Raw genomic sequence first — 23771 nt, 5'->3', positions numbered from 1 at the left:
TACATATTGAATGAACCCTTCAGGACTCTGATCCAAGGCACTATGTCATATTCGCTTCGAACATCTTGCCCACTCCAGCTTCTAAATCTTTCCAGGACGAGCGGCAATCCACAGCCCATCAACATCAATACATCCTTCTCCCCTACCATTCTCGAGCACTCCTCTAACAGTCCATTTCCTGCCTTGTTTCTTTTCAAGCCAGCCCTTGATGATGATAACATTAGGCGTCGCAACCGGTCGCCGAAAATTCACATTCAAATTAGCCGTGTAGAGATATTCGCGCGAAGGCGAGTCACTACTGTGTCGATGAAGCTCCACGACCTGCGCCAACGCCTCGTCTATCAACGAGCAAAGAAAGCCGCCATGCGCAATTCCACGGAAACCGTTAACGCCATATTGAAGATCACAGAGTAACATGAAGTCTGGTTTCTCGGTTCCTGCGTCTTTTTGCAAACCACCAGATTTCTCGGATCCTGGGGGTGGGAAGGCTTTGTTGGAAATTACTGCTAGCCAATGCCGGATTGTGTCATCGGTGTGGACGACTCGTCCCAGAAATTCGTCCTCTCCGTCGCCTCGCGGTGCCCGTACTGGACTGGCTATCGGGCTGTAGTCGGTGTGCTCTAGCCATGGCTTTGTTGATGGCTGCGACTGGAAGTACTGTAGCTCCTTTACGTCCACGGGTGCCGCGCGGAGCTGCGTGTAGTAGTCGCCCGCACGCCAATCTGCCATCTGTGAGGCACGCTCCACGGACGTCAACAAATAGACAGATCAGGCTGTGGTGTTCCAATAAGGAGATCTTGGTCATTGGTTCTTGAGCGTCCGTGGAATGAAATGCCTCCGAGTCTAGCTGCAGTCATGCGTAGTCTCAGTGCGCAGACCACCAGCTTGGCTGGCCAATGGATCAGGTTTGGCGGCGCCTTGGTCGTCTGTGCACTGAGACCGAAAGCTTCGTTCTCATGCCTCTCAAGGACAAATGCTCAATGTTCATCTGGATGCATCACTGAAGGAGGAGGAAGCTTGGTGACTGACATGGCATGGGCAAGGGCGTGGAAGCAAGATAAAACGGCTCTCGTGCAAGTTCATCACGATACTATATATCTGCATGCACACATGCCACATCGAACGTGTTGTTGGGGCGTCTCTCTGTACGCCACCATTCAGAGGCTTATTGCAAAGATGCCGGATCAACAGTCTTGGCAGCAGTCTCGCAGTCTTGCGGATTATTGCCAACATTCTGAGCACAAGCTCCATATCCATCGACATTTTCATACACACCACTTCCATCAGGGCTTGCCTGCTGCAATACGCCTGATGTGGGACTCGTTCCAGAAGCTCCAGGACCCAAGGTAACCTGTCCATTCCTAAACACTGGCAAAGCAGTAGCGTTGTTGAAATAATAAGTGTTCCTTTGGCACAGTCCACTGGGAAGGACGATTGGCAAGTTGATCATCGTCTTGAAACCCTTTGCTGTATACTTTGGACTCGAAGTGGTCTTGAAAAGGAAGTCGGCGGCTTCGGGGTAAACTCCAGGACCGGACACCGGGTTAGGCACAATTGCCCATGAGGCGGCTGCGGACAATGTTCCTCCTGCGTCGGACTGGTATGGCGAGCTTTCTGGAATGAATTGTCCAAGCCTCAAGGGGTTGCCTGCGAAGAGCAGATTCGACGCAACAGCAGGTACAAGGCCGTTGGGAAGAGGGCCGTTTTCCCCCGCAATGTAATTTGGTAGGGCAGCGGAGAGTGGTGTCTGGCTGCCACCTTTTGAGACATAAGGCACGTAAATGTCGGCAGTCATGAGTGCACCATCGATCTGGAGAGCGGACATCCGAATATCGTCATTTCGCCCATTGCTTACGAGGACTGGATGCATGCCAGCGGGAAAGCCTTGAGGGAACAGAGACTGATCATTAGGCACAGGAAGTAATTTCAACCCGGCCGTCGGATTGGACTCATCGACTGCCTTCTGAACCGCTGCATTTGGTGCTGGGACGACAAACCACGCTTTAGAGATCATCAGTAAGGCTCAAGATCCCTTTTGTTCTTCATCATATGACTGACTCTGGTTCGCAGTCATGGTGCGAATGTTGGGATTGTAGGCGGCGACATTGTTGATACATTGGGCATTGCTCAGTTCGGCCGCGAGCGCAGCCAGCACAAGGCTTGCAGAGAAGTAGTGCATATTGGCAAAGCAGGTTTCCAGTCTGCCAGATTTGCGCTCGAAGACGACGGGCCATATATACTCCAGCAGCAAGCTAGTAGGTTAGACTCCTCCGATCTCTTTAGGGCCATACGTTCGATCAAAGGTGCAAGCCATGAAGTCAGCGCCGAAAATTTCTCTGTGTTTACTGTTTCAGGTCGCTGGCACACGAAGAAACGACAATAACGCTTGGCATAAGCTTCAAGCTTAAGTATGTCGTAACTTCGATTCTGGTCTTAAGTAGCCGCGCCGATCAAGACCAGCCGTCGGGCTTTAGCCGGTCCCTGGCCAACGGGCATGCACGCATTCTGTTCAGCGTGTAGGATGAGCCGACTTCTGCTAGCAGAGAGATCCAGTCAAGATCCACTTTACCAGCGAAAACATCGTCCGGCTCTCTGATGTTTGATGCGCACAAATTCATGGACAGAATGGCCGCAGAGAGTGCCTTGTACGTTTAACGTCATTCGCCCAGGAGCCTTCTCTTCCTCCGTGCTGATAGTTTGAAGCGGCTGCGCACCGGTTGATGTCGAGTCATAGACGCGTATCATATGATTCCCACCAAGGCAGCATGCGACTCTACACCATGGATTCTCATGTCGCGGGAAGTGCTCGTCGTGCTGGTGAGTCTTGTGGTCACAGGGTACGTGTGGTGGTAGGATGAGGGTCGTGGATTCCACATGAAAGTCGATGGCAGTCATCGATGGACCAGGTACTACATGGAAAAGAACCAATGTCGTGACTCGTCAAGCTTGAAGCCACGCCAAGCCAGCCTCTTTTCTCTCTTCCATTGTCATCTCCGCAATTTTGCCGACCTGGCTCTTGCTCTCACCTTTGTCTGCCTGTGTTCGTCATATTATTATTATTATTCTTGATACACCGCGTCGTACGCGAGTACAGCGCAAGAGATGGTCAGCCGATCGAAGCTAAGTGGCATTCTTCGCCTTGAAGCCAGACATTAGGCAGGAACTCGCAGGAAGTCGGAGAACGCCGGACAAGACGGAAGTTGATTCGAGCGCCAGAGAGATCAGCCTCGGTGCAATGTCATGACTGGATGCTCGACGACCAAGTAGCGCGCAAAGACGACAGACCGGTAGTGACAGTCTCGTGCGAAATCACGGAAGCTGCCGTTGGAGATCGGAAACACAGTCGCCATTGCTCAGGATCGCAGAGACGAAGCTTCTTCCATACAAGCGAGACAATGTGTGCGTCTGATTCATCGTTCCGAAGTACCGCTGAGGCCTTCTTCCCTCCTGCGAACTTCAGAGGCGTGAGTCATGATGAGAGAATTGCATGTTGTTGGTGATGGGAAGGGCAGTCATGTCATACCCTCGGCTGTCGGATCGTTCGGATGCTCGGACTCGGCTCCTCATCTTTCTCTTCTCTGCTCTTCCCGACGTCCCACCTGCCATCATCCGAACCCCGCCACTCGTCATTTTCCATTTCAACAATGTCAGCATGGCTGCATTGCAGAGCGAAGCCGATAGGGTTCTCGAGACGATCAAAGAGAGACGGCGCACGGCCGCCTGCTATCCCTGTGCAAAGCGCAAGGTCCGATGCTCTGGTGGCCAGCCGTGTGCGACGTGCTCGCAGCGCAATCATCCCGACATCTGCTTCTACCATGATGGCAAACGCCCCAACAAGCGCAAGCGCGAGACCGACAATATCGAACATGGCGCGTCGCCGGGCGTTACAGCGGCGGTCATGTCCAAACGTCAGGCGTATGTGTTGCAGCAGGACAACAGCTCGCCGAGTGCCCCTTTGGCCACTCCGGCCTCGAGCCATGCCGACCGTCCCCAGTCAATCCCGCGACGAGCTGATCCGACAACGTTGGGCAGCTCTTCTATCGCCTCTTTCCTCGAAGATCGCCTCCAGAATGCTCGACCAGGACTTGGCCTCCAAAACCACCACTCGGTCAGCAAGCACCAGGCAGGACTGATCCCGACTGTAGCCTCATACGCATCATCTGATCTAATCGCCATTTCTCCGCAAAGGTCGGAAGTTTTTCGCTTCTTCCCCTTTTTCCGATCAAATGTGGTCCCCTTCATCTTGAAAGATGGCGATTCGCTCGAGCTTTCCATCTTCACCTTCCTGAGCGACTTCGAATCAGCACAGGCGAAAGATGAGCCTGCGCTCCGCACCTTCACCGAGACTCAGCGCAATCGCATTTCTGTATATCTGGCTTCTCTGGCTCTTGGTGCGCAAATGTCGGACATGCCTGCCGCTGAAAGAGCTCGTTATGCAGACGACTTTGGTAAGAGCAACCACTTCTCGGTTGTAAACCTGGTCTGTTGTGCTAATCGTGTCCAGTCCATCGATCCATTGCAGCACTGCAATTTCCGGAGATGCTGCTCTTCCCATGCTTCCAAGGAGTTCAAGCCTTGCTCATGCTTGGAATGTGCTTCCAGAACTCAGGCTCCTCAGACGCATCCTGGTCACTTCTTGGGCTCACCTTCAGGCTCGCACAATCATTGGGCCTTCACAATCCACGTAATGAAAAACACGATCTTTGGTGAGCATATCGTCGTTCAGTTGCTGTTGAATCCGCCGTCTCATATTCTTATAGGAAGTCTATCATCTGGCAAGATGCTCTGCTTTCGCTTCGCTTTGGACGAACGCCATTACAGACCGCCTACGATGCCAATAATCCAGAATCATGGCTACCTTCCCATCTGATCGACTCCTTTGTCGATGCAATGCACGCCTTGAACGCCATTGGTCTTGCCTACATGTCAAGCTCGGAACCAGATCGCACGAAAGTGGGCAGTGTACGAGATTGGATAGCCGCACTCGAAATGTTGCGCGAGCGTTTGCCGCCCTACCTAAAATCTGTCGAAGGATGTTCAAATCTGCAGCAGACGCTCCAATATTATGCTCTCCGTATGCATATGTCTTTTCTCGAGGCGGAGATGTGTCGACCATGTATGATACGTGCCAACAGCGACAATGCTGGAAATTTCGAGGCAGACTTAAGTGAACGTGCTTTGAGAAGCATGCAGACGACTGTCTCGGCGTATTTAAGCATGTCTCGGCTGAGTGTATTGCCACTTCGCAATTGGTCACTGATCCAGGAGTCTCTGAGCTGCGCCTGCGTCCTGGCCTTGTTAAAGGCTTGCCGCAACAATCCAGGAGTACAGAGCTTATTGGACCAGGTCATTCAATTGCTTGAGAATGAGTTGACCACGGCAGGCCATGAGGCTCAGCAAGGCAATTGGACATGCTCCACCGCTCTCAAACTGCTTAAAGCCAGCAGAGCCTACCAAGAAGAGCCGGATGGCATGGCTGGCCCGGCACATTGCGTTGGACCGGCAACTGACACCAGAAATCGCAATAACACCCAAGGACATTCACTTGGTGGAGATACACTTCCTCGCCAGTTGAGCGTGCCAATGCCAGAATCACAATCCGGTCTTTTATGGTCAGGCTCGCCATTTGACAATTTAGACATTCCCTTCTCGTCATTCTTCGAGTGGTCTAGCGAACTCTTTGAGCAGAATCTTCCCGGAAATATGCAGTAATTGAAAGCAGTTTGCAGTCGATAGAAAGCAGCAGGATTTTTATTCAGCATCGCCCAAGATTCCGAGCGTCCGAGGACCGAGCGCACCGATTACCCATTCCTTCAGGACTATACGCGATGGGGAATTCACAGCGCCATAAATGCATCGATGATTATGAAGCAACACGTAGCATCGCAGTGGACCATGAATATAAGATGGTCCTCAGCAGGTCATTGCAAACGGGATCAAAGCCGCAAAGCATCACTTCCCACGCACGATTTCCGGTGACCGATCTTAGAGACTGAAAACACTTTAGACACTGCTCATTACCGCCGAACGCCATCATGAGCATTTCAATTCCAAACGAAGACTCAGAGAAGAACACAGAGCTCAACGGCCTACAGAAAATAGCGACACCTCAGGAACAGGTCTTCGATCATGGCATGCTCTGCTGGCTACAAGTTGTCGGATCATTCGCCGTCTGGGCGAACACATGGGGCCTTGCTAATGCCTATGGAGAGTTCCAGGTATATTGGGAGCAGAGACTGCTACAGCCAGCCAGCCAGATTGCATGGATCGGGAGCATTCAATCTTTTCTGATTCTCTTCATGGGCTTCCTGACGGGATCCTTATTCGATGCTGGATACTGTCGCTCACTTCTCATTGTTGGAAATCTGCTTGTGGTACTGGGCATGATGCTCACAAGCATCTGTTCCGAGTACTGGCAGATCATCCTGTGCCAAGGCATTGTCACCGGACTCGGCTTCGGCTGTCTGTTTACTCCAGGAGTTTCTGTGGTATCGCAATACTTCGTCACGAAGCGCCAATTCGCCAATGGTATCGCTGCTGGAGGATCTGGCTTCGGCGGCGTTGTTTACCCAATCGTCCTCCATCGACTGGCTCCTCAGATCGGTTTCGATTGGGCGGTCCGAGTCGTGGCCTTCATCACACTCTTCTTTGGCATCGTGTCAATCGCCACTCTCAGAAGCCGACATGCTTCGGGAAAGATGCGAAGCGTGATCGCTCCAGGCTTTTTCAAGAACACACCCCTCGTGCTGTACTCTTTCGGCCTGTTTTCGATCGTGGTCGCGCTCTACATCCCGATCGTATATATCAGCAATTACGCCTTGACTTATCACATCACCGATCCGAATCTAGCATTTTACCTCGTTCCCATCCTCCAAGCTGCGAACATCATTGGGAGACTGGTGCCGAACTTCTTTGCAGATTGGACCGGACCTATCAATATGACCATTCCCGCCATGATCGGAGCTGCGATTGTAGTGTACGCATGGATTGCGATCCGGAACCAAGCAGGACTTTTGGTATTCGCAGTCATTTACGGCATTTTCTTTGGTACAATCCAAGCACTCGGTGGTCCTTGTATCGCGTCTCTGGCACCTGATCGCAGAAATTTGGGCCGCAGTATGGTGAGTTCACTCCGCCAAACGCGGCAAGGTTTCATAAAGCGGAATTCTGATCTTCTTGACCACAGGGCATGTCTTTCGCGATAGGATCGTTTGGTGTACTCATCGGTACTCCAGTCGGAGGCGCTATCCTCGGGGAAAACGACAATTTCGTCGCGGTACAGGCTTTCACAGGAAGCATCTGTGTTGTCGCGACATTCTTCTATCTTGCAAGTCGGATAAGCAAAGCGGGGCTGAGATGGGAGAAAGTGTGATCAGGCGCCGGAAGTCAATTGCCGCTGATACTGCCGAGTGGATAAGATGGAATCATTGGATTACTAACACCAAGTCAAGGCTCAACATCACGCAAGATACACGACTGAGGTTGAGGTAGCATTGTTGATGATCCTCTGCAATTCATTCCTTCCTACGAATTCAGCGACTCATTGTTCGTGTTCACGCCCTATAGGATTTCTCCTGCTGACAATTCATTCAAGAGACACTCGTATATATGTCTGGCGAGACAAAGGGCGGTAGCCGTCTATCACAGATCTCTTCAATCATGACTGGAGCAACCAGCATCCCAACCGGCACCGGCCAGGTCGACCAGAATCGCCGCGCTCCTCGCGACTTCAAAGCAACGGAAGCCAAAAGGCCAGACTGGAATGAGAGCACTCCATTTACATGGACCAAGACCAAGCGGCCAGACTGGAAGTTCGGCGATGGGGCCAACAATAAAGACGACCCGTCCAAGAACAAACAGATCTCCATCGATCCCTATGCAGAAGGTCGGGATCCCGCGTTTAACTATCGCCTGATCACTTCAGCTGTCATTCCTCGACCAACATCCGTCGTGAGCACAATTTCTGCCGACGGGAAGAGCACGAATCTGGCGCCGTACAGCTTCTTTCAAGCCATGAGCCACGATCCACCCACGTTTGTCATTGGTCATGCCGTTGGCTCAACCTCAGCCAAAGACAGCTTGGCCAACCTGCAAGAAACGGGAGAATGTGTCATCAACATTCTCACCGAGGACATCCTGGAAGCCTCCAATGCGTGTGCGATGGATACGCCTTATGGTGTCAGCGAATGGGCTCTGACGGGTCTGACTCCTGAGCCGTGCACAGATGTGAGGCCCAGCCGCATCAAAGAGGCTGTGTTCGCCGTCGAATGCAAGCTCGTTTCTACGCACGAAATCAAAAGTCGGAGCAGGCCTGGCAAGGTTTCGAATGTGATGACCATCTTGGAAGGAAGCCGTTTCTGGGTGCGCGAAGATGTTGTGGATCAGGATCGCAAGTTCATTGATCCGGCAAAGTCGATGCCAATTGGGCGTCTGCAAGGCATTTCATACGGACGTATCACGGAGGCTTTCCAGATCCCGTGGCCATCGTGGGCTGAGGTCGAGCCGGTTGAGAAGGCACAGGGCAGAGTTAGGCCAAAGGCGGAAGGTCAATAGTGCCTACAAAGGTGACATCGAGACAAACCCATAGATAGCGGCGTCAGAGTTCGTGAACGTGTCGGGACCCCCATCAATATTTCACGACTCCGACATGATGCATCGCTCGTCGGACACGAGGTCAGGGTCAGGGATCACACGATGCCACCATCCTGATCCGGTCACGCCATGCCATGCCTGTTGCGGGATGGCGCACCGTTGCTCTTCCCCATGACCATGACCATCTGCACCATTTGTTTACTCTTGCATCATCCCAGCCAACTTCTCGAACTCCCGCACCCCTTCCTTGCTTTTCAAGTCGCCGGAAATGTTCGAGATGTAGTGTATAATGCGAGCAGAACACTTTCACCAAGCTACAAGCAATCTATCTGTCACAAGATGATAAACACACATCAAACGCAACATATGCGGTGATCTGCTGCTTGCAGACAGACGTTGAGGCGTGATTCCCTTTTGGACTTGAACTTCACCCTTTTGCCCTGAGCCCTCTTACGCGATATGGCCTCTTCCAGCGCAACGTCCAGCTCCCTCGAGGCCAAAATCGTGGTCCTTGGCGCTCAAGGCGTCGGCAAGACCTCGTTGGTGCACCGTTTTGTGAAGAATACTTGGATACCGCATTCGAAAGCCCAATCAACAGTGGGAGCTTCATTCCTCACCACACGCGTCAATGATCCTGAAAGCGGCACCAACATACGATTGCAGATATGGGACACAGCAGGCCAGGAAAGATTCAGGAGTATATCACGTTTATACTATCGGGGAGCCAACGCCGCCATATTATGCTACGATGTCACGAGTAAGAGGAGTTTCGAGGAAATGGGTAGCTGGCTGCAAGAGCTAAGAGAAAATTGCGGAATCGAGGCCGAAGAGGACATGATACTACACATTGTCGGCACGAAGAGTGACCAGGTCGCTGAAGACCCTACAAGGAGAGAAGTGCCATTTGAGAGATGCATCGGATATGTGGCCGAGCAGCTGTATCCTGCTGCCATAGCACCGGCTTCGAAAGAGCAGGCCGGAGGTAGGCCAGCCATCAATCGAGGCCGTCTGGAACCCGGCACAAATGTCATCAACAGTCCGCATAGCAATCGGAGCTCTGGCTTCTGGGGCCAGGAGCAGATTTGGGATTGCTGTCATGAGATCTCGGCGAAAGATGGCGAAGGGATTGAGGAGGTGTTTCGTGTCATTACGAGGAAACTGGTAGATCAGCATACGCAACGATTGGCGAGACAACAAATGCTGGAAGAGACGTCGAACGGCAAGACGCCCGGAACGGATGTTTGTACGCCCGGCTGTTACTTTGATCTGCCGAATGGAGGCAGTGGAAGCTTCAGAGTCGGGCATGGAGACAAGAGAAAGAGCTGGTTGGGAAGCTTGGCGACGCCGGGCGGCGTGACGAGTCATGGCGACGAAGAGTTTCAAGATGAAGTCCATAAGGGAATGAGGAAAGGGAGATGTTGTTGAAGATGGCATGGCATGGCATGGCATGGGACCAAGATGTATACGTATGAATTCTGATGGTAAGCGATGGCGCTGAGGAGTTTGGGGTGAACTTGAACACGGTATGGCATGTGTACAGCTTCTTTAGGGACTCGGAACATGGCGACGTTCAGACGAGATAGATGGTTCTTTTCTTCGGCGTTCAGGGCTGCCGCGGAGCTTGTACATCTAGCGCTAGCGATAGCGCTGCTGTTCCGAGCGCACGACCACGGAACGACAGACTACAGACGACAAACGACAGACGACGCTTAGAGAGGCAATCGCCTTGCAAATCCATCTTTTTCGCACATTTCAGCGTGCCAGAGTGCCAAATTTTCGCCCAGCCTCGCCTCGCCACGTTGAATCTCACAACTAAGTAAGTTCCAGACACAACAGTCTTCTGCGTCGTCCACGGATTCCTTGGCTTTCTTCACGCTTCCAAGAGAAGCGCGCAACCAGATCTACCGCAGAGTCCCAGTCCACGGCCAGCGGATCACAATGGAGAGGGAGCCAAGAAGATATACGCGAGTGAGCTGCGACTTGAAATTCAGCAGGTGAGAGAGGGCAATGAGAGAGGGGCGAAGCAAGACAGCTCGTGGATTGAGGTGAGTGGGAAGTATGATGGTGATTGAGAGGAGAGGCAATCTTGATCTGGTGCAGCTGTCAGCCCACCTTTGGGACCAGTTTACAAGTACGGACATCGTTTGCCAGCCGTGTGAAGTGTCTGCAGGCCTTGTCTCGCGCCAGAGAAATGCATCTTGCTTTTGAAATGCTAACAACGCTTCAACGCTTGAACGCAGTAAGTGCTAACAAAAAGTTCAAGCATCTGGTTCGCCTCGATCAAACAACCAACCACCAAGAAACAGCCCAATAGGCACAGCACTCAGACCGGCGACAATGCTCATCGACATATTCATAACCTTCCAACCAGCCGCTTCGACAAGTAGACCACCCCACAACGGTCCAGCAAAGTTTCCCGCCGCCCACGCCATGTTGAACAAAGCATAAGCCTGACAGTACGAACTCTTGACCTCAAGCCCAGCTTCGATATCCGATCTCTCAAGCCTAGCAGCTGCCGAAGTCATCTCTGCCAACACCGGCTCAAGCGTAAGAGTCATGCAGCTTCCCACCTGGACAAGCAGAACACACAATATCGCTTTCTGTTCAGCCGTATTTTGCTCCATAAGTCGAAGTAAAGCCAAAGCGACGCAAAGGATAATAAAGCCAGCAAATGCGAACCATCTGCCTCCATACCGGTCTGTGAATCTTCCAACCACTGGCCCGAGAAGTGCGGGCGCTGAAAGAGGTAGGAAGATCAGTCCGCCGCCTGTAGCGTCCCAGCCGAAGGTATCGGAGATCATAGCACATCAAGTGTCGGGAGAGCTTCATACAATCAAATCGATTACACCTTTCTGACCAGATCTGACTTCTACCCAGCCGCCTTGCTCGACGCGGATGATCTTGCCGTCGATGCACACTCTACGCCAACGCGCATCAACCTCGTCGAAGTCGATTCTGAGTGCCTCGATTTCTTCATAGCCGACATTCTCGTCCTGTACATGTTGGCCGCCCTGATATGCTTTACTCATAATGGACATGGCTTGCTCTCCGGTTGTAGGACCAAAATGCACAAGCCGTAACTTCCCATCCAGAGGTTTCGTGTCCGGACTGATGGTGAATCCTTTCTCAAGCTGACTGCACAACGTTGCCAAGACATAGGCATGCTCTCCATGACGAATGGTTTGCCAGTTTTGCTCACGCGGTCGGAGTATTGACACCTTGCCACGATAGACATGTGGCGGAGATCCGTCGCTGGGGAAAAGCGCTTCTTGTGCGGCCATCTTGAATCGGTCTACGCCAAACTTTCGAAATTCTACCGTGTCGCTGTCTGCAACTAGGCCTGCATGGAGACCCCACGAGCAGACTACTGCGCCATGTGCGACGGTCGCCCCATCCATAGTGTGCAATGGTGTTTCTTTCCGTGCCTCGTCGGTGAGTAGTCGAGCACCTGATGAGAATCTTGCACAGAACAGTGGCAATTCCTGCAGTCCACCACGAAGCCATGTCTTGACTCCAAAGGTATCATCCTTTGTGATTCCTGCGCTGTGAGCAAGCGCATTGCCAGTGCCGAGTGGCATGATAGCAATATTAGGCTTTCTGTAGTTCTGACTTCGATTGCCAGAAAGCAGTGTATTCACGATGTCGACTATACCGCCGTCGCCACTCATGAGCAATACGGACTGATAGACTCCGAGATTTGCCTGGGGGAGGAGAATATCCCTGGTGAGCTCGCTCACTGTGGACTCCGAATCAGTGTAGTGCAATGCATAGTGCTTGGCCTCGTCGACCTTTATGTGCTCCAGTCCAGGCTTGACCAATTGCTTCCAAACTTCAGCAGCCAGACCAGTTCCAGAGCCAGTCGACACTATAACGTGAAAGTTTGGCTGAACAGCTGCAGGATCCTGCCTGAATTCCCAGCAGTTCTCGCCTTGCCGTGGAGCGACATAGTCGATGGAGAGTCCTTGGGGTGGATTGGTCAATATGGCTGACTTGAACAGGACCGGCGACGCTTTACTATCGTGTTCGGCATCCGGGTTCGCTTCGACAAATAGGAAGTGGTAATCGTCTTTGGCGCGCAGATCTTGTACAGGCACGCATGCCATGATATGCTTGGCCGGAATGCGTTTCCATTCGGTTTCAGGATCTTGCGTGGTAGCATCAGCAATCTCACACTTTTGAGACTGGCCATGCCCCAATATCCCATGATGACTTACAGACTTTGTAACCTTCAGCTACCCCAAGTCCGCCCTCATCACCTTCGCCAGGCTTGTAGTAGAGCGTCACGGGCCGTCCATCCCATTTGCCCTCAGCCTGGCTCGCGGACGACTCTGCCGCGCCCATTCTCGACAGCAGCAGCAGCAGCAGCAGCAGCAGCAGTTCTGGTGATGTCTGACGCCATCTGGTCGCGTATCTTGCGGTGAAGGTGTCTCGAGGAGGAGCACGCAAGTTGTGAGCTGAAATACCCATGGGCGACGCACTTTACAGCACGGCGGACAAGCTCGTATTCGCTGACTGGGGCTGACATGACCTCCACATTTGCGCAATCTAGGCTCGAGGTGTTGGTTGCGATCCCACTTGGACCTGGCGTGCTTCACACAGATCTTCTCGGGATCGCATGGTTTCTCTGTGCATAGCATTTAAGCATTGATCGCATTGGAGACAGACCACATTCGACCGGCAACTGCAATCCGGGGCAGCACAAGGATCCTGTAAGCTCACATCAACTCGCATGACGAAGCCTTAAGCCATGGAAGGCTGGGGAGTATTCCTCATAATACTCGTGCTTCTGCTCATATTCGGAGGCGGTGGATACGTAGGGTAAGAAAACCATACCCGACGGCGCGCGCATGCGCTGACCTTTAACCCAGATACGCCCACTACAGAGCTCGACGATTAGGCTTACCACCACCTAATCTCAACCCATTCTCGAAGAACAAGCGAGAGAATCCGACGTATCAGGCACCTGCGCCAGCGCCAGGAGGCATTCAAGGATGGATTGCCGATAAATGGAACTCACTGCGCAATCCACGAATAGCCGGCGGCGCATACGAAAGTACAGGCCATGGAGCGAGTCGCAGTGGAACTGGAAGGGGTCGAGGCTTTGGACCGCTTGATCCCGATGAAGCATGGGATGCCAGGGTAGACCACGAAGCCTCTGGGTACTATGAAGAGCAGGAATTGGGTCTACAAGATCCGGCCCAGGGGCCGTATGGCGGCGGCGGCTACGGCAACAATGCGGGTGCCGGTGGCATAGATGCTGGAAGAGGTCGAAGTCGATCGCGACAACGAGAATTAGATGATCGATACGACCAAGAGGTACACGGTGGACAAGGTGGAAGCACACTCAATCCATTTGGCGACGGCGCGGAAGCAAGTAACATGAGCTTGCGCAGCGTCAGCCCGAGACCTCACGACGATACAACGTATCAAGGCAGCACTAGACCTGCTCACAAGAAGCAGAATAGCACTGTTGGGTCGAGAGGTAGTGCGGAGACCAGTCCGACCGAGAGAAGGAGTATGTTCACAGAGGATGTGTAGATGGTCGTGCTTACGTTCTGTGGCTTCTGGAAAGCAAAGCAAGCATCGGCGTTGGGGCGCTGGAAGCATCGCCATCGCAAAATGCCTACGGTTTATAGGATGGCTTGTACTATTCTCTCTTCCTGCAGTATACTCGACAATCACGCCAATTTCTGTCTACCTCTCTAACACCGTTGGTTTACTACCTCTGTCGACATTCGAATCGACCGTCATCACTCACAGACCGAAAGAGGATAAGCGTTAAACTATATTTGGAAACCTCTCCTGCCCTGCTTCCAACACTATACCAATCCGTACACGTTGTCAATGATCACTACCATCGACAGCCTCAGGCTTTATCGCCTTACAGAAATCTGGCTTCTGCATACTTCCGTCAGCAGACGGATCGACCTCTTTTGCCCTTGTCACTGCATGCTTTCTCGTGCGACTGAAGGAGCATTAGCGATCCTACGCCACGACCCTAGCAGCTGCAAAACAAGTAGGTCTGGAAAGACTACGATTCTTGGTCATATATAGGCATAGTACCTTGCCAGCTTCGCCCTCTTCAGCATTGTTGCATAGCTGAAACCTCACTGCAATGCCGCCTGCAACCGGCTTCTCGGATGAACATGATCTGGATGCTGTCTGGGCCAAGATCCTCGACAAATCCAACAAGATTACTTCATGGAACCTACACGACGAACCGACAACTAACTTTGACTGTGGGATGTGTTATTGGCAAAATCAATCCGCCCAACGGTTCCAAAAGAACTCCAAAAATGTTGCGAGGAACGTCTTTCACAACGCCCTTGTGTGCGTGCAAAGATTCGGTCATATTGCAGCCAACGCGACCTCCATGGTGTTGATAAAACTGCTTCAATGCCATAAGCTTTGTCGTCAGCGCAGTGCAGGTGTATGATGCAGTCTTTGCAAACTTTACTGGCTCTCATAGAGCGAGTCTCAGTATTCCTGGAGAAACTCAGAATCTATCTCGAGGACGGAGGAGCGGAGACCAAGCTCGACAAACGCCTGCGCAAGACCGTCTGCCGCGTTCTGGCGCATTTCCCTGTCATTATGGGATTGGCACATAAGCTCACGAAGAGGAGAGTCAAACTGGCAGCCAGGATTGGGGCCTTTGGGGGAGATCCTCAAGCCAAAGATGCCATGGCGAGATTGGAGATGAGACTAGGACTGGAATCACTATCGTCGCGAAAGATCTTAGCGAGGTTGCACGCAACATTCGTGGCGTAGACCGTAAGTTGGACGTGATTACCGAGGAAGTGGAGAAAATTGGCACTTCTCTGAACGTCCAGCAAGCCGATACAGAGGGTGGCAAAGTCGGAGTTGATAATCGTAAGCGGTTGGAGACAGTTTCAGAGGCCATGGATATTGATGCGTTGAAGAGACCTTGGAAAGACAGGCAAGAGTTGCCGAGTGCGAAAGCAATACCAGGCACCGGACAGTGGCTCCTTGCGTTCCGCATAGCCATCAGTCATTGGCTGGTTTCCATCACGTTCTCCAGACGGGACCGGGATCAGCGGGAAGCTACGCTTGTGTTATGGGACGAGAATATGAGCGTAGAACTTGCTGGCGCCCTACAGGACAGTTTCAGGATCAGCCAAATTCTGGAACGATGAATCGATACCGTCAGAACGATTCAGCATACGTGGAGAAATATCAGGCTTGCCTGCTGAGAAGGGAAGGGAGTGTAGTGGATTGGCTGGAATTGCTTCTGCTGGACTGGCCATTGAGACACGGGCATCAGCGGGCGGAGCCTGCAAAATGAAGAGGATGCACCAGAAGTTTGATGGGAATAACAATCAGGCTTGGTCGCCATGTTAGTAATGCAGTACTTGTTGCGTTCGAGGCCCAACTAACATGCAAGATAAGCTTTGGCACGGACGATGAAGTCTCAGATGTTGGCTTACGAGGACAGCAGAGATTCGAGAGCGCCAATTTGGCGTTCGCATGTGCCAAATTGCGCATTCTGCAGGGACTCAGAGGCCAGCGCCACGACACCGCATTATTGATACTGGTATGCAGACTCATCGTCCCAATTTCCATCTGGCAAACGTTCTGCACGTGCAAGTTCGAGTTAAGGCAGACTTGCAGACCTGCACTGCACAGACCCTTATCAAAGTCGGCTTCTGGGATGTTCTTGCGTCTATTCCACAGATCTGGCGATCTGCATAGTTGTCTCGACCCAGTGGCGTTTGCTTTTCCGGGGCAGAGCGACTTAAGATGTCTTGCCAGATGGATGCTATCGTTGGGCATCAGGCATGTACAGTATAGTCCCACGATCCCGCATTGGTCGGCAACGGCCGGCCTGCGTTCCGACGTGCTGCAATGTCTCCTGAAAGGGAAGGAGATCGCTACCAAGACTTCATCGCGACTCATGCACCAGCTGGCACCGTCCAAAGCCGCGCGGAAATGCGGTGCATCTCAACCGAACAAAGACATGCAGCCAGTAGTATGCTTCTTCAAGGGACCGGCGCTTCTTCTGCACTTTGCTACTCGAAAGCCAACCCTGCAGCAGCCTCAACCGCCTTGCAGCCGGATATGTTACAGCCAGCATGCCGGACGTCGCTCTTCGTCTCCTCCACAGCAATGAAGTCCACTCTATGCTACTTTTGGCGCTGGAGTGCGCACACATTTCGCCATCTCATCGACGAGATCAGCGCGGGCACCGCACTAGCTACAATCCGGATGCTGATGCCAGATGTGCCGGCGAGCCAGACGTCCTTTGTGGCTTCTGCCTCCTGTCGCGGAAACAGTGGGCAGCATGTTCCGCGAGAGTTCGAATGGCAGTGTTTCGTATGGTGGACCAAACAGCCAGAAACGAAAGTTCGACAAAATCTGGATTCTTCTCAATATCCGGTTCCAGTGACCCTTGAGACAAAGGCAGGCTCTGGTCTTCACTCGCACTCAAGCACTCATGAAAATGGAACAGAGGTAGATAAAGCAAGCATCCACATAATCAGTGCAAATTGCTGCTACTTGCGTGCAACCAGCCATGATTATTTCTGGACCTGTAACCTGAAGCTAATCTTCGCTTTGACAGTCCTTAGACGAGCAGTAGATCACCTTCGCACGTGCTTCGGGCTTCAAGAACGAGCAATAGCCGGCCCAAGAAGCTATAAAATGGCACATATAGGGGCTCACTTGCCGAGAAAGTCTAGCACGCCTCTCGCGCTGGACTTTCCTCCCACGGCAGATGAAACGTGGAAGAAGCGGCGTGCATGGAGATCAGGGTCCTGGGTTCCGGACGACTCTTCTCAGGAGCGTCGATCCTTTGAATCTCCCGAAAGCATAAGTACAAGACATACAAGAAGCACCTCCCCAGCTCCCATCGTCAGGTCTTCGCAAGAGCCATCCGCAGTTTCCTTCTTCATTGCATAATACTTCATCTAATATCCGAACCCAAGACAAGTTTGACGACCACTACACTCGTTCATACAACATCAACAATCACATTCTTTCATCAAATAAACGAACATCATTACCACCGTTTCAAATGGCTACAATCTCTCACACACGTACATCATCCGGTCGCTGGCACTCGACTCGAGAAGAACGACGAGACACAATGCAAGCCGCAAACGAGCTCCTCGGAGTACGTTCAGCACGAGCATCGAACGCCGCCCGACAACCTGAAGACCAACAACAACAGATCAGAACTGTTGAGATCCGAGGCCGACCATACCGCATTCCAGCCCGCATTTCCAAGGAGTTCTACCACGACCTCACCTATTACGAAGACGAGGAAATCATCCGAAAATACAGGCTCGAGCCATGCAGAGTCGAGGATTTGTTTGGCGGACAGCGAGGCTCGGCGGAGAGGAAGCGCAGCAGCACGATTGTGGAGAGCAAGCAGGCTGCTGATTCCCGTGGTCACTCCAGACGCGCGTGAGGATTTGGTGCTGGCTGGCACTGGTCTCATCATGATCCATGATACATGACCATTCATTCCTTCTTTTTCACTCAACATTACTTATAATCGACCTTCATTTCGAGATGTGGTCGGCCACGACACAAGGATTTTACTTTGGGACTGGATTTGACCCTGATCTTCGGCCGGTCCGAGCATTGGCATCGACTTTCGTTTCTGGTTACGAGCATCAATTCATTTCGTCTCCGTTGGCACTCTTGTCAGCCTTTAGGAAGCTTTTGGGGAAAGGAGTATTGGAAGTGGGATTTGAACTGCATAGCCTTTGAGGCATTCGATGGAGTCTTGGAAAAGTTAACTTGGACGATTTGAGACTCGCGATGCATGAAGCGTCGGAGTTGTGCGAGATTAATCTTCCCGTAGCTTGTATTACTATCATCTTTCCGTCCAGGTTCGTCTTGGTCAATTGTGATCCTGTTGAAGATGTACACCTTTCACTTCTGCTGATCCGCTGAGCCAGACACGAATGGATCTAAAAGTGTCGTTTCATGTTGCTACTAGCGCATCTACTTTCTGTAACACGTTCGCATTCTCCGCAAAAGTGCAGATCACGCCGATGCGGTGTCGACGATCTCTTCGCTACCGGCTGATTTGATTTCGTCCAAGAGGAAGTCTTGGCAATGTTCTTGGGCGACAAGTCTGACAACCGTCTTCTCGAAGCATCTGTCTTCACCCGGGACACAGCGTCGAAATCTCGTTCCTATTGTGGACCTTGATCGTTCGACCTAGATTCCGTGCCTCCAAACCGCAGTTGTACAAACAAAGCCAAGTCCGACTCGAAGGTTCAAATCTATGTGATCGCAAGACCACTGTGCCGACCATCTTCTTGAAGCCAACGGTGTATGAAACAGAGGAAGGTGCCCGAATGCCACTCACAAAGGAAGGGAAATCTAGTCCTGGGCCATGCTGGGCCGTGGCTGTCATTAAATGGCCGCACACCACATTCGCTGAGTGACCCTTGTTTCCCAGTCTCTTGCCCTCACAAGCCAAAGGTGCCTTTCATTCTGGAGGATGAGATTCTCCTTCGACGCTTTTTGTCGACCACATGCGATTACTCGTTTGGGTTATGAGCAGCTATGAGCTGCCTCGCAAACCCATTGTGTTGCTGATATAAAGAATGTAGACGTACCCGTTGCAGCCAGAGAATTTGCATATCACTTCCATTCTATCGTGCTGCTCTTGAAGGAACTGCATCTTCCTCTTTATTTTCTACCATCCTGCTTAAAAGTCTCTTCGCCTTCGCTCGCCTATGTCATGATTCTCTGCTGGCACCCACTGTGAATGCCGTAGCAATCCAAAAGCGCCGGTTCTCAGGGCTCTCTTCGACTTTCATTCAACCGTCTGTTGCCGCTAGATTTCAAGGCGTCGCCCGCGACTGCTGGATACCACCACTGCACAGGGAGGAGATGGGCATGTAGCAGACATGCTTCCCGACGAGCGATGTAAGTCCTGAATATTAAGGCAAAAAGCTTCCTGTCCTTCTCCTGGGACCACTGATGCAACTGCATCGGGAGACAAAGCTGGCAGTCAGTTCAGGAACGAACGAGGCGGAATCCTTGTCGCAACGCCAAGTGCCAAGCTTCATGGAGTGAACGACACAGCACTTCCTAGGCACGCACGCCTTTCCTGATTCCTACCTTCCAATGCATCGTGAAAACATCCCATCGATTGCCAACCTCCCCTGCGACTCGTGACAATTCGTCGCGATGTGAGTGCCTAGCCGCACGGTATGGTGGAAGCTTCCCACGGATAAGCCTTCGAGCCCGAGCAACCTCTCAGCAGTCACTTACCACACGCTTTGATGAGCAGTGCATATCTCCCAGGAACTAGACGAATACCGCAGTCTGAATGACTGTCTTTACAGAACTCAGAATTGTGCCTGCCATGAACAAGCCCGAACAACGTCGAGAATACCGCCGATAGCGGTAGCGAGATTACAGAAAGAGCAGGTCAGAACGCGCGATGCATATTCAGATATCTTGGGGAAGTAAAACCGCCAAGCTGGCTCGAAGTGAAGGACTTGCAAGAGGGCACCTGAAAGACCTTTCCCCTCCACAGTCCAGTTTATGGCAGGGAGAAGACCAGCACCAACACAACACCGGTCGGCAGACAACATTGAGGTCCTGGCAGACTTGCCATATAATGCGAGTGCGCTGGCTGTAGACCGCGCCGAGACCTCTGAAATGCGCGCTGGTGGCATTCCAAAAACTGAATCGGGTCGCTATATTGCCCGCCGTTCGACGGCCAGATGCGTGCGGCACTGAGCCACCGACAGAGCAACACACGCTTCACTCGAGCAGTCGTCGTCATATCAAGCGTGCGACCGATGCAGCAGCTGCACTGCGCCAGGCTCTGTTGGACCCCGCCAATACTGCGATGGGTGGTGCAAAGTCAAACGTCTAGATGGGAAAGCGAAATCCGCTCACCAGCGCGGCAGAAGCTCGGCACTTCACATGTGCAACCTATATAAACGCCAAATTCTCAGCAGCCAATAACAAAAGACAAAACCCGCTAACGGTCGAATTGGTCTGTAAGTCGTCAACAAAGTTGACGCGTGATAGTAGATACGAAGGTTTCGCTTTCCTCTCGAGTCCACTCGGAGCTTTTCGTTTTGCTAATTTGTAGGATGAAGGGTGACCACATTCCAAGCGTCAGCGTTCGAGACTTGATGAGCGCACGACATTGGTAGGAAGTCATAGTTATCATCGGTCTCTTTTTGCTATCCTGCTGCAAAATCTGGTTCTTTTGCAGGAACCATCTCGTAATTTCATTTGCACTCGCTGCTGCGCGTTGCCTGACCTTTTTTGCTTGCATCTGATGCTAAGGCGCCAACGAGCGATTCGAATTGATGTCACCAGGTTCGCCAGCCTTTACGAGAACGCTTCAAATCACATCCGAAAACCACTTCCTTTTGACGGCGACACGACCACTCGCACGCGAGAAGCAGAAAGAATCGAAAGCTCTCAATCTATAAAGCAAAACTGTCTAGCCAGCACCGCAAAAACACCAACCCCCAACACCCTCAATCTACTCCGACCCAAAAACAACACTCTGATCCCCCTCCATCCAAACAACCTTCATCCTGAAATGCATCACCTTCCAAACTCCCTCCCCTTCCCTAACAAGATCCATATCATACAAACTCCCCGTCATAAACTTCCTCGCATCACCCAAATTCCCCTCGCCGGTCCGAAAATGCTGCGCCAAAGCACTAGCCGTCAACCTCGCCGTGCCCTGAGCGTCAGAAAATTCCACAATCCGAGGATTCGTCACGAGATGCGTGGTATCCAAAGGACCCACATTGGCGTGGAGTTTACGAATCTCGTCGAGACCTTTGTATGTTGCTAACCCGGACATTTCGAAAGTGGTTTCCGGACTGTTGACGAAGGCGGAGTCGTGGAGGTCGACGGAGTTGATGTCGTAGGAGAGGCAGGCGCGGTATAGAGTGTCGAGGATGGCGTCTTTGGTTGTGGAGTCGATTTTGGGGAGGTGGGTTGGGTAGGACATTTTTGAGATGTACGGTTGTGTGGTTTTTAAGTGTTGGTGTGGGTGTGAGTGTGAGTGAGTGTGAATGTGATTTTATTTCTACTGAGATTGCAATGTCTTCTATATACTCGTGTCTTTGACCCCCATGTACTCGGACTTCATCCTACGATAAAAAGCGACTATCGTATCGCCGAGCTTGAGAGCGACGTGCATTGGCAGTCGGATGAACTTTCGAATGCAGATCAAGCCTGAATGACGGAGGTAGGAGTCCGGTCGGACCAAGGAGCTGAGGCTGACCAGCACCACTGGCCTTTTCGGGATGCAGGTAAACACACAATCGAAAGGCTTTGAGTTCACTATGGAAAGGTTGATTAGACATTCTTCATCGCTTCTTAAATCCGCCGACACAGACACTTATCTCCGTCTGCGGAAACTCGCAAGTCCTTGCATTGTCAAGGGAGAACGAGTATGTCAACCTCAGGTTACATCCATTAGAACAGCTATCTGGCGCCTTTGCTAGCTGGGTATTGTAGTAGTACACTCATCATTTCTTTTCGTGATCCATTCTCGTACGCCTGTGTCGTCGATCCTTGGTGCGCATGTGCGGCCGTTACAAATTGTTCTTTTACCTGACCTGTAGGCAAAATGACCACCGTCTGCCTGCTGCGGCACTAATATCCATCGTTGATTATCCATCCTTCATCATCTACAACTCCTTCTTGGCAGCATCGGTGGCCGAGTCGTAAGCCTTTCCTGCCTTGTTCGCCGCGCTCTCTGCGCTCTTAGAGGCGTCCTTGTAGGCACTGGAAGCAGACTTGGAGGCGAGGCTAGAGGACTTGGAAGCGTCAACGCTGGCCTTGGAGGAGAGAGAGCTGGCAGTCCTGGAAGCCTCGGCAGATGCGGAGCTCAGGCTCTTCTGGGCCTCAGCGGAAGCGAAGCCAAGTTGGTTGGCAATGACATCGTAGTAGTAGCGGAAGGCGCCATAGGCCTCGTCTGTACCCTGAGCGTAGTAGTTGCCGGCGCTGGAGGTGGCGGCACCGTACGCTGAGGCAGCGGATGCCTTGGCGTTATTACCGCTGAGCTGCGCAGAGTGCTTGCGAGCAAGAGCAATAAGCTCGTTACGCTTGCTACCCTGTGGCACCTTGATGCCGTTGCTGTCGAACCACTCCTTGATCTGGCTGTCGCTCCAGCTCTCGAGCAGCTGGTCGCTCAGAGACTGCTGAGCAGCGGCGGCAGACTTGGAAGCAGAGGCGTACTCCTGAGCAGCTCGGTTGGCAGCGAGTCTAGAGTTGCGGCGGAGCGATGCAACAAGCTTGTCGCGAGTGCTTGGCTGTGGGACTGGGACACCACGCTCATCGAGCCATGCCTTGAGCTCAGAGTCAGACCAAGCGTGGTAGAGCCAGTTGCCGGGGTAAGCAGCAGTCTCGCCTGCCTTGTCAGCGACCTTCTGATAGTTGGCGCGGGCAGTGTGGAGAAGGGAGTCGCGAGTGCGTGGTGATGGGTTCGGAATGTTATGGTAGTCGAGGAAGGCCTTGAGCTGAGACTCAGTCCAGCTGGGAGGTGTCAGTCAATGCAAAAGCGGTTGGTGTGAAAGTCAACTTACGTGTCGAAGATCCAATCCTGAACATTGGAGTAGGCATCATTAGCCTTATCTGCGGTCTCGTGCCACAAGCCCTCGACTTGCTGGATGAGGCTGTCCTTGCTCTTCTCGGTGCCCTTCTTGACCTCTTGACCCTTGGCGCTCAAGTAGTTCTGGAGCTGGTGGGTATCCCAGGCGTTGTATGGCTTCACCACATTGTTCTCCCAGTGCTTGGCCACAAGGTCTTGAATGTCCTTACGGTCTGAGGCAGCCGGGTAGGGGATGTCGTGATCGGACAGCCATCGCTCGAGCTCGGTCTGGTGCCACTTGTCGTACGCTGAGCGGCCTTGGTCAGTCAGACTGGGTCAACGATGAACATGACGCATTCCAGACTTACCGGCCTTGCCAAACCAGCCATCTGCAACGACAGACTGTGCCGCCAAAGCGACGACGGCCGCCGATGTGAAGAATCTCATGCTGGCGTCAACTCTTCAGTGATGTGTGATGTTGTTTCGATGCAGGTGTTTCAGGTGCAGGATAGGGTCTGGAAGTGAGGCAAGGCAACAAGATTGATTGTTGTGCGGAAGAATGCACGCGGTGAGGAGAAAGCACAGGCAGCGCGGACATAGACCTTTTGTTCTGAGGTGCACG

At 52.2% G+C, this 23771-nt stretch overlaps 15 protein-coding genes across 15 annotated transcripts; 8 read left to right on the top strand and 7 right to left on the bottom strand.

Annotated features, from left to right (window-relative positions):
* Nucleotides 1-81: 81 nt before the first annotated feature.
* Nucleotides 82-729, bottom strand: MYCFIDRAFT_126759 (uncharacterized protein; the record flags this gene model as incomplete). Its single annotated transcript, XM_007923288.1, has 1 exon — nucleotides 82-729. The coding sequence occupies one exon, from the start codon at nucleotides 727-729 to the stop codon at nucleotides 82-84; it is 648 nt and encodes a 215-aa protein (XP_007921479.1).
* Nucleotides 730-1053: 324 nt separating this feature from the next.
* On the bottom strand, nucleotides 1054-2183 carry MYCFIDRAFT_88919 (uncharacterized protein). The gene is made up of 2 exons (XM_007923287.1): nucleotides 2059-2183; nucleotides 1054-2001 (listed from the first exon to the last, which is right to left on the bottom strand). The coding sequence occupies exons 1-2, from the start codon at nucleotides 2177-2179 to the stop codon at nucleotides 1166-1168; spliced, it is 957 nt and encodes a 318-aa protein (XP_007921478.1). The 5' UTR covers nucleotides 2180-2183; the 3' UTR covers nucleotides 1054-1165.
* A 1481-nt stretch (nucleotides 2184-3664) lies between these two features.
* MYCFIDRAFT_116137 (uncharacterized protein) lies at nucleotides 3665-5361 on the top strand (the record flags this gene model as incomplete). Its single annotated transcript, XM_007923286.1, has 3 exons — nucleotides 3665-4448; nucleotides 4574-4684; nucleotides 4712-5361. Coding segments are annotated over 3 exons (1545 nt in total), but the record flags the coding sequence as incomplete, so codon positions are not given.
* Nucleotides 5362-6035: 674 nt separating this feature from the next.
* Nucleotides 6036-7372, top strand: MYCFIDRAFT_83925 (uncharacterized protein; the record flags this gene model as incomplete). The annotated part of the gene is made up of 2 exons (XM_007922371.1): nucleotides 6036-7121; nucleotides 7187-7372. 2 exons carry the CDS (start codon nucleotides 6036-6038, stop codon nucleotides 7370-7372), a joined length of 1272 nt encoding a protein of 423 aa, XP_007920562.1.
* A 287-nt stretch (nucleotides 7373-7659) lies between these two features.
* MYCFIDRAFT_43816 (uncharacterized protein) lies at nucleotides 7660-8553 on the top strand (the record flags this gene model as incomplete). The annotated part of the gene is made up of 1 exon (XM_007921773.1): nucleotides 7660-8553. One exon carries the CDS (start codon nucleotides 7660-7662, stop codon nucleotides 8551-8553), a length of 894 nt encoding a protein of 297 aa, XP_007919964.1.
* A 386-nt stretch (nucleotides 8554-8939) lies between these two features.
* MYCFIDRAFT_159694 (uncharacterized protein) lies at nucleotides 8940-10341 on the top strand. Its single transcript, XM_007923285.1, has one exon. The coding sequence runs from the start codon at nucleotides 9052-9054 to the stop codon at nucleotides 10015-10017; it is 966 nt and encodes a 321-aa protein (XP_007921476.1). The 5' UTR covers nucleotides 8940-9051; the 3' UTR covers nucleotides 10018-10341.
* Nucleotides 10342-10760: 419 nt separating this feature from the next.
* On the bottom strand, nucleotides 10761-11432 carry MYCFIDRAFT_159691 (uncharacterized protein). The gene has a single exon (XM_007923284.1). It carries the CDS (start codon nucleotides 11391-11393, stop codon nucleotides 10851-10853), a length of 543 nt encoding a protein of 180 aa, XP_007921475.1. The 5' UTR covers nucleotides 11394-11432; the 3' UTR covers nucleotides 10761-10850.
* SPK2 (diacylglycerol kinase) lies at nucleotides 11408-12695 on the bottom strand (the record flags this gene model as incomplete). The annotated part of the gene is made up of 1 exon (XM_007923283.1): nucleotides 11408-12695. One exon carries the CDS (start codon nucleotides 12693-12695, stop codon nucleotides 11418-11420), a length of 1278 nt encoding a protein of 425 aa, XP_007921474.1. The 3' UTR covers nucleotides 11408-11417.
* A 644-nt stretch (nucleotides 12696-13339) lies between these two features.
* MYCFIDRAFT_83929 (uncharacterized protein) lies at nucleotides 13340-14130 on the top strand (the record flags this gene model as incomplete). Its single annotated transcript, XM_007922372.1, has 2 exons — nucleotides 13340-13410; nucleotides 13461-14130. The coding sequence occupies 2 exons, from the start codon at nucleotides 13340-13342 to the stop codon at nucleotides 14128-14130; spliced, it is 741 nt and encodes a 246-aa protein (XP_007920563.1).
* Nucleotides 14131-14707: 577 nt separating this feature from the next.
* MYCFIDRAFT_83930 (uncharacterized protein) lies at nucleotides 14708-15360 on the top strand (the record flags this gene model as incomplete). The annotated part of the gene is made up of 2 exons (XM_007922373.1): nucleotides 14708-14920; nucleotides 15064-15360. 2 exons carry the CDS (start codon nucleotides 14708-14710, stop codon nucleotides 15358-15360), a joined length of 510 nt encoding a protein of 169 aa, XP_007920564.1.
* Nucleotides 15361-17695: 2335 nt separating this feature from the next.
* Nucleotides 17696-18019, top strand: MYCFIDRAFT_192607 (uncharacterized protein; the record flags this gene model as incomplete). Its single annotated transcript, XM_007923282.1, has 1 exon — nucleotides 17696-18019. One exon carries the CDS (start codon nucleotides 17696-17698, stop codon nucleotides 18017-18019), a length of 324 nt encoding a protein of 107 aa, XP_007921473.1.
* A 104-nt stretch (nucleotides 18020-18123) lies between these two features.
* Nucleotides 18124-20550, top strand: MYCFIDRAFT_170054 (uncharacterized protein; the record flags this gene model as incomplete). Its single annotated transcript, XM_007923281.1, has 23 exons — nucleotides 18124-18257; nucleotides 18287-18297; nucleotides 18326-18446; nucleotides 18479-18533; nucleotides 18557-18570; nucleotides 18603-18616; nucleotides 18662-18692; nucleotides 18716-18912; nucleotides 18950-19006; nucleotides 19042-19047; nucleotides 19072-19154; nucleotides 19198-19394; nucleotides 19418-19497; nucleotides 19525-19643; nucleotides 19667-19745; nucleotides 19776-19863; nucleotides 19920-19958; nucleotides 20005-20066; nucleotides 20097-20156; nucleotides 20186-20272; nucleotides 20304-20435; nucleotides 20459-20510; nucleotides 20541-20550. The coding sequence occupies 23 exons, from the start codon at nucleotides 18124-18126 to the stop codon at nucleotides 20548-20550; spliced, it is 1728 nt and encodes a 575-aa protein (XP_007921472.1).
* A 547-nt stretch (nucleotides 20551-21097) lies between these two features.
* On the bottom strand, nucleotides 21098-21520 carry MYCFIDRAFT_123040 (uncharacterized protein; the record flags this gene model as incomplete). Its single annotated transcript, XM_007923280.1, has 1 exon — nucleotides 21098-21520. A coding segment is annotated over one exon (423 nt), but the record flags the coding sequence as incomplete, so codon positions are not given.
* Nucleotides 21521-21588: 68 nt separating this feature from the next.
* Nucleotides 21589-22223, bottom strand: MYCFIDRAFT_170052 (uncharacterized protein; the record flags this gene model as incomplete). Its single annotated transcript, XM_007923279.1, has 6 exons — nucleotides 21589-21643; nucleotides 21693-21846; nucleotides 21877-21897; nucleotides 21950-22045; nucleotides 22083-22175; nucleotides 22214-22223. The coding sequence occupies 6 exons, from the start codon at nucleotides 22221-22223 to the stop codon at nucleotides 21589-21591; spliced, it is 429 nt and encodes a 142-aa protein (XP_007921470.1).
* Nucleotides 22224-22247: 24 nt separating this feature from the next.
* MYCFIDRAFT_192605 (uncharacterized protein) lies at nucleotides 22248-23596 on the bottom strand (the record flags this gene model as incomplete). Its single annotated transcript, XM_007923278.1, has 3 exons — nucleotides 22248-23094; nucleotides 23145-23457; nucleotides 23518-23596. 3 exons carry the CDS (start codon nucleotides 23594-23596, stop codon nucleotides 22248-22250), a joined length of 1239 nt encoding a protein of 412 aa, XP_007921469.1.
* Nucleotides 23597-23771: the final 175 nt, after the last annotated feature.

Source organism: Pseudocercospora fijiensis (assembly GCF_000340215.1).
Source record: "Pseudocercospora fijiensis CIRAD86 unplaced genomic scaffold MYCFIscaffold_1, whole genome shotgun sequence".
Classification (NCBI taxonomy): Eukaryota; Fungi; Ascomycota; class Dothideomycetes; order Mycosphaerellales; family Mycosphaerellaceae; genus Pseudocercospora; species Pseudocercospora fijiensis.
This window is presented reverse-complemented; position numbering and strand designations above follow the sequence as displayed.

Bases quoted from the DNA above. Each gene is read 5' to 3' on its own strand.
- MYCFIDRAFT_159694 (XM_007923285.1), top strand. From the start codon at position 9,052: ATGGCCTCTTCCAGCGCAACGTCCAGCTCCCTCGAGGCCAAAATCGTG.
- MYCFIDRAFT_159691 (XM_007923284.1), bottom strand. From the start codon at position 11,393: ATGATCTCCGATACCTTCGGCTGGGACGCTACAGGCGGCGGACTGATC.
- MYCFIDRAFT_88919 (XM_007923287.1), bottom strand. From the start codon at position 2,179: ATGCACTACTTCTCTGCAAGCCTTGTGCTGGCTGCGCTCGCGGCCGAA. The intron at 2,002-2,058 runs GTCAGTCATATG...TGATCTCTAAAG, and splicing joins CACCATGACTGCGAACCAGA to CGTGGTTTGTCGTCCCAGCA.